Genomic DNA, 8,165 nt, shown 5'->3' on the forward strand with positions numbered 1-8,165 from the left:
ATGTTGGATTGGGACTGCTTATTTACTGAATGTTGGATTGCGACTGCTTATTTACTGAATGTTGGATTTGGACTGCTTATTTACTGAATGATGGATTGCGACTGCTTATTTACTGAATGTTGGATTGCGACTGCTTATTTACTGAATGTTGGATTGCGACTGCTTATTTACTGAATGTTGGATTGCCACTGCTTATTTACTGAATGTTGGATTGCGACTGCTTAATTACTGAATGTTGGATTGCGACTGCTTATTTACTGAATGTTGGATTGGGACTGCTTATTTAGTGAATGTTGGATTGGGACTGCTTATTTACTGAATGTTGGATTGCGACTGCTTATTTACTGAATGTTGGATTGGGACTGCTTATTTAGTGAATGTTGGATTGGGACTGCTTATTTACTGAATGTTGGATTGCCACTGCTAATTTACTGAATGTTGGATTGCGACTGCTTATTTACTGAATGTTGGATTGGGACTGCTTATTTACTGAATGTTGGATTGCGACTGCTTATTTACTGAATGTTGGATTGCAACTGCTTATTTACTGAATGATGGATTGCGACTGCTTATTTACTGAATGATGGATTGCCACTGCTTATTTACTGAATGTTGGATTGTGACTGCTCATTTACTGAATGTTGGATTGTGACTGCTTATTTACTGAATGTTGGATTGTGACTGCTTATTTACTGAAGGTTGGATTGCGACTGCTTATTTAATGAATGTTGGATTGCGACTGCTTATTTACTGAATGTTGGATTGGGACTGCTTATTTACTGAATGATGGATTGCGACTGCTTATTTACTGAATGTTGGATTGCGACTGCTTATTTACTGAATGTTGGATTGCGACTGCTTATTTACTGAATGTTGGATTGCGACTGCTTATTTACTGAATGTTGGATTGTGACTGCTTATTTACTGAATGTTGGATTGGGACTGCTTATTTACTGAATGTTGGATTGTGACTGCTTACTTACTGAATGTAGGATTGGGACTGCTTATTTACTGAATGATGGATTGCGACTGCTTATTTACTGAATGTTGGATTGTGACTGCTTATTTACTGAATGTTGGATTGTGACTGCTTATTTACTGAATGTTGGATTGTGACTGCTTATTTACTGAATGTTGGATTGGGACAGCTTATTTACTGAATGTTGGATTGCGACTGCTTATTTACTGAATTGGATTGGGACTGCTTATTTACTGAATGTTGGATTGGGACTGCTTATTTACTGAATGATGGATTGCGACTGCTTATTTACTGAATGTTGGATTGTGACTGCTTATTTACTGAATGATGGATTGTCACTGCTTATTTACTGAATGTTGGATTGTGACTTCTTATTTACTGAATGTTGGATTGTGACTTCTTATTTGCTGAATGTTGGATTGGGACTACTTATTTACTGAATGTTGGATTGGGACTGCTGATTTACTGAATGATGGATTGCGACTGCTTATTTACTGAATGTTGGATTATGACTTCTTATTTACTGAATGTTGGATTGCCACTGCTTTTTTACTGAATGTTGGATTGCGACTGCTTATATACTGAATGTTGGATTGCGACTGCTTATTTACTGAATGTTGGATTGTGACTGCTTATTTACTGAATGATGGATTGCGACTGCTTATTTACTGAATGTTGGATTGGGACTGCTTATTTACTGAATGTTGGATTGGGACTGCTTATTTACTGGTGGTTGGATTGTGACTGCTTATTTACTGAATATTGGATTGTGACTGCTTATTTACTGAATGTTGGATTGGGACTGCTTATTTACTGAATGATGGATTGCGACTGCTTATTTACTGAATGTTGGATTGCCACTGCTTATTTACTGAATGTTGGATTGCCACTGCTAATTTACTGAATGTTGGATTGCGACTGCTTATTTACTGAATGTTGGATTGGGACTGCTTATTTACTGAATGTTGGATTGCGACTGCTTATTTACTGAATGTTGGATTGCGACTTCTTATTTACTGATGGTTGGATTGGGACTGCATCTTTACTGAATGTTGGATTGCGACTTCTTATTTACTGAATGTTGGATTGGGACTGCTTATTTACTGAATGTTGGATTGGGACTGCTTATTTACTGAATGATGGATTGCGACTGCTTATTTACTGAATGTTGGATTGGGACTGCTTATTTACTGAATGTTGGATTGCGACTGCTTATTTACTGAATGTTGGATTGGGACTGCTTATTTACTGAATGATGGATTGCGACTGCTTATTTACTGAATGTTGAATTGCGACTGCTTATTTACTGAATGTTGGATTGCGACTGCTTATTTACTGAATGTTGGATTGCCACTGCTTATTTACTGAATGTTGGATTGCGACTGCTTAATTACTGAATGTTGGATTGCGACTGCTTATTTACTGAATGTTGGATTGGGACTGCTTATTTACTGAATGTTGGATTGGGACTGCTTATTTAGTGAATGTTGGATTGGGACTGCTTATTTACTGAATGTTGGATTGCGACTGCTTATTTACTGAATGTTGGATTGGACTGCTTAATTACTGAATGTTGGATTGCGACTGCTTATTTACTGAATGTTGGATTGTGACTGCTTATTTACTGAATGTTGGATTGCGACTGCTTATTTACTGAATGATGGATTGCGACTGCTTATTTACTGAATGATGGATTGCCACTGCTTATTTACTGAATGTTGGATTGTGACTGCTCATTTACTGAATGTTGGATTGTGACTGCTTATTTACTGAATGTTGGATTGTGACTGCTTATTTACTGAAGGTTGGATTGCGACTGCTTATTTACTGAATGTTGGATTGCGACTGCTTATTTACTGAATGTTGGATTGCGAATGCTTATTTACTGAATGTTGGATTGGGACTGCTTATTTACTGAATGATGGATTGCGACTGCTTATTTACTGAATGTTGGATTGCGACTGCTTATTTACTGAATGTTGGATTGCGACTGCTTATTTACTGAATGTTGGATTGCGACTGCTTATTTACTGAATGTTGGATTGTGACTGCTTATTTACTGAATGTTGGATTGGGACTGCTTATTTACTGAATGTTGGATTGCGACTGCTTATTTACTGAATGTAGGATTGGGACTGCTTATTTACTGAATGATGGATTGCGACTGCTTATTTACTGAATGTTGGATTGTGACTGCTTATTTACTGAATGTTGGATTGTGACTGCTTATTTACTGAATGTTGGATTGTGACTGCTTATTTACTGAATGTTGGATTGGGACTGCTTATTTACTGAATGTTGGATTGCGACTGCTTATTTACTGAATGGATTGGGACTGCTTATTTAATGAATGTTGGATTGGGACTGCTTATTTACTGAATGTTGGTTTGCGACTGCTTATTTACTGAATGTTGGATTGGGACTGCTGATTTACTGAATGATGGATTGCGACTGCTTATTTACTGAATGATGGATTGCCACTGCTTATTTACTGAATGTTGGATTGTGACTTCTTATTTACCGAATGTTGGATTGGGACTGCTTATATACTGAATGTTGGATTGGGACTGCTTATTTACTGAATGTTGGATTGCCACTGCTTATTTACTGAATGTTGGATTGCGACTGCTTATTTACTGAATGATGGATAGCCACTGCTTATTTACTGAATGTTGGATTGTGACTGCTTATTTACTGAATGTTGGATTGCGACTGCTTATTTACTGAATGTTGGATTGGGACTGCTTATTTACTGCAGTACTGTTAAGACCAAACTTTACACCCTTGTGCACTAGGAGTGAACTACTAGTGAACAATTTGTGCACTATTGATAAACTAATGTAGTCTGTAGTTTATTTGATAAGCCAGTATTGATTTTTCTGGTCCACTGAGATTGGCCTTACTATATTGATTTTATATCACTGATAAGATCTTTTCCTCTACCAGTTCATTTCAAAACTTGTGACAAAATCTTTTAGTATTCACTGATGACTTTATGATGTAAAGCCATTGTACTAGGCTTATAAGACAATGGGTTTCTATATTTGTCAATTTTATTTTATTGTTGATAAAAAAATAATATTACATTTCTTAAAATAAATACATTAAGTTTATTTGTAAGCCAATATTTTGAAACAGGAGTGTTATATAATATAATTATGTTACTATTATAACATCTGAACAATTATGACAAGGGGATACATGTACTATATTTTTCAATTTTATTTTATTGTTGATAAAAAAGAATATTACATTTCTTCAAATAAATACAATAAGTTTATTTGAAAGCCAATATTTTAAAACAGGAGTGTTATATAATATACTTGTGTCACTATTGTAACATCTGAACAATTATGACAATTTTTTGTAATTCAGACATTTGATTTAAGTCATTAAGTGATAACAAAATATAAATTCTGAATGCTTTGTATATACCACAGACCACATAAATCCCATTTAATTAAACTGATTGTCCAAAGCCTATCATAAAGTAAAAGTAGCACGAATTACGCCGACACCTGGACTTGAGACTTCCGTTTACTGCATTTACGTTCGTCACCAAGGTATTTCGTAGTATCAGTCGTCGACCGTATATATCATAACCGCACTCGTTACCCAGGAATGTCGTTTCCCGCTCGTTACCCAGATATGTCGTTACCAGACGCGTCATCTACATGTAGTTAGGTCGTTAGTTAAGCCATCACCTAGGTATTCCGTTACCCCACTCGTCATCCAGATAAATCATTACCCAACTCGTGACTTAGGTATGTCGTCAGCTCATTCGTCACCCATGTATGGCGTAGCCCCACTCGCTACAAAGGTATGACGTTATTACCTCACTCGTCCTCCACGTTTGTCGTAACCCAATTCATCATTCTGGTATCTCGTAACCACACTCGTCATCCGAAGTGTTCATTCAAAGTGATTGTGTTTTTCCTATGCAGTTACGAATCGACTAATTATATCCAAAATCGCATCCATATTTGTATATCGAAAGAGGGTTTAATATCATGGCATAGTCAAACAAACTAGTAGGTTCTTCGGGTTACTGCGAATTTAATTGTTGAGTGAAGCAAAACTAAACAATAATGGTACGATTTGTTCCCCGCAGCAAGGAGACAACTCATGTCCACATAATTACGATTAAAAACTTGTTAATTCCCTTACATACATGTACATATTGAGAGATATTGTTTTATATTTTGCAATAACTGTTTTGTAAATGTCTAAGTTTATTAAGTTGTCAGAGCTTGTGAATATACACAATTCTTGCATCGGCTAAGGAAAGCAACCGCTGTGAGAAATTTTGGAAATATAGTGTACTGTGACCGTTAATCATTGTCTGGTAAGCGCTTTGTTTATGCGTTCAACGACAATGATAAAACGTGTTCCTAACGAACGAATAACATTGACTATTTGTCTTTCTTTTATTCATAATAATTCAATAACGTAAGGACCTTTGGTCAGAATAACCAGGTATATTGATGTTTTCTATATTAACGCATTGAACGAAGGCTTTACTTCTGTTTTCTTAAGTGTTGAACAATTGAAATTTCTGTTAAAAGTAAATCGTTTAAAAGGCGTTTTTTTGTTTATTATAAAATTATGCATTCGCAAGTACATGTATCTATTTCTTAAATGATTTACTGTCCTAAAGTCCAAGATTCAAACTATTAAGAACGACTGTTAAATATGTTTACCATATTTCATTGTGGTTAAAGGCACAGTATGACAGCTGTCTGAAAACTAGCACTTTACGTTGTTTGGTTTCCTTTTTTATACATATTTTTCTTGTGCATTGATGTAGATTTATTGTCAATTTCAGTTCTTACGGTCTTCGACAAAATAAAAGAATAAAACCAGTTATAAACATTCTATGAAACCAAGGGCCCCTTACATGGTCGTTATCATAAACAATAATGGCTGAAGGAAATCCATCGAAGAAAGCAAAACTTGTCTATGGAAATTCGGGAGAGTTTGCGGAAGACGATGAAGTGACGTTTACTTTTCCCAGAGAGGACAACAAACAGTTGTTCTTCTCCATATGTATTTTATCAAGATGTTAACCTGTGTTTAAGGCGATGTTTGAAGATGATTTTAAGGAAAAGAAGGATAAGAACGTTAACATTAAGGACATTAAGAGGGCTGATTTTATGCAGTTCTTATACGTGTGTGATCCAATGGTGATTGAACATCCAACAGGTAAATATGTTTTATAATGTTATACAGTAAAAGCTAAGTTGTAATAAACAATGTACTGTGCGTATGTAATTATTCAGAAATTTGCAGGAATAAGAAATCAATCAAAATTGTAAATAAATACCTACTAGCTATATGTTTTTATTCCAGATCAAAATGTGTTCCAGGTGGTGGAAATCGCTGAAAAGTACCAGCATGAGTCCATGATAAAAAAGTGCAGATCAATAATGAGTGAAAATATATTGCGTAGCTACAATGTTAAAGCAAATGAAGCTATTGATGTGTTGTCATTGGCTGAGAAGTATGGCTACAAAGAGTTATTGCAAGAAGCCGAGGGCTGTTTGTTAGAATGTGAATTTAATTATCTTCTTAACACGGAGCATTTTGAAAAGTTGCCGTTAGACTTCAAATATCAAATTCTGTCAAAACGTGTGCTAAAATATAATAAAGAAAGGGTATCCAAGCCTTCATTTAGCAGTAAGATGGTTTAGGTGTAAACAAACGATTTTACGATTATTGATGACTTTGATGTCCAGTTTTTTTTTAATTATAATGAACACATACCAGCCCATAATGATTGATGTTTTATCAGTGGTTACAGATGTCAGAACCTTTAGGTTATTGAAATAGGGAAATAACTGTCCACAAACCTGAACTATTTCGTTGTATTATAACAATTGTACAAAGCGTTCAATAATGTTTGGTTTAAGCAATTTTTTTTTGTTCTACTTTGATCACATTCAGATGATGGACATTGCATCTATGAGGGTTGTCCGGAAAATTTTGAGACTGTGTCTATATTTCAAAACGTTTTTAATATAATTCAACAAACAATAAGCAACTGTGTATATATAGACTATTCACGAGTTTCCTTTTGAAAAATAAAACTTTATAATCATAATAAGGAAGAAAATGGTTGTCAAGACAACCCATCTAGCGCTTCACGGAGAACTTTAAAATTTACTCTTTCTGAAAATTGTTCACAATTCATATATACTACCTCTTCTGAATAATAGATGCCAAAACGTCACGTCAAAACATGACGACAGCATGACGTCAGCTGCATGCTCGCGATTTATTAAAGTCATCTCAATGTAGACAAATTTGTAACAATCAACGGAAGTAGAGAGGTATTTCGAGAATGTACGAAAAAACTGCAACATTGATGTCATGCACGGAGCAGCGCGCTATGATCAAACATGGTGTTCGCAGCGGGATAGCTCCTACAAATACTTATGCGTGTCTAACACGGGATAAATCAAAGTCAACATGTTCAAGGGCTTTGGTATTTCGCTGGCATGGACGTTTTAAGTGACCGGCATGAAAATGTGTGCGATTTAAAGCGGCAGACTGTCAGTTGTGAGTGAAAGTGGCGTAAGTTCAGTGTGGGACAGGTTGCAAGAAGACCGGCGGAGGACAGTGAGGGAAATTGGTGACTCTGTTCAGTTAAAAAGGACAGTTGTTCATAATATCATGGAAGAGTTGTACGGACAGATATTTAAGCAATGGGTTGAACGCCACCGTGTGTACTTGCAAAAGGAGGTTTTTTTAAAAAAAAAATGATGTGACGCAATGAGGCAAGGAAGTGCTCCATGGCTTGTGACCTGTATTTTTTGTAATGTTTGTTGTGTATGTTCACTTCGTAGTACATGTATATTGTTAAACCTTTCAGGATTTATTTATATTTAGATAAAATTGTCAGCTGCTAAAATTTTGAATACATCCAGCGAGTTGTATGTTTTTTATAAACGCAGTCTCATAACTTTCGGGACATCCCTCGTCCTTAAGTATTTTCCATATTGTGAATTAATTTTTATGCCCCCCAAGGTGGGCATATTAAAATCGCACCATCCGTCTGTGTGTCCGGCTCAATAACTCGTGTCCGGGCTGTAACTTTCCCTTCTATGGACATATTTTAAAATAACTTGCTACATGTGTTCCACATACCAAGACGACGTGTCGCGTGCAAGACCCGTGTCCCTACCTC

The 8,165-nt window shown here is 35.8% G+C and overlaps 1 protein-coding gene across 1 annotated transcript; it reads left to right on the forward strand.

Moving 5' to 3' along the window:
* The first annotated feature begins 5,845 nt into the window (after positions 1 to 5,845).
* Positions 5,846 to 6,845, forward strand: LOC128216733 (uncharacterized). Its single transcript, XM_052923385.1, has 2 exons — positions 5,846 to 6,181; positions 6,329 to 6,845. The coding sequence occupies exons 1-2, from the start codon at positions 6,061 to 6,063 to the stop codon at positions 6,667 to 6,669; spliced, it is 462 nt and encodes a 153-aa protein (XP_052779345.1). The 5' UTR covers positions 5,846 to 6,060; the 3' UTR covers positions 6,670 to 6,845.
* The last annotated feature ends 1,320 nt before the right edge of the window (positions 6,846 to 8,165 follow it).

Source organism: Mya arenaria, chromosome 14, assembly GCF_026914265.1.
Source record: "Mya arenaria isolate MELC-2E11 chromosome 14, ASM2691426v1".
NCBI lineage: Eukaryota > Metazoa > Mollusca > Bivalvia > Myida > Myidae > Mya > Mya arenaria.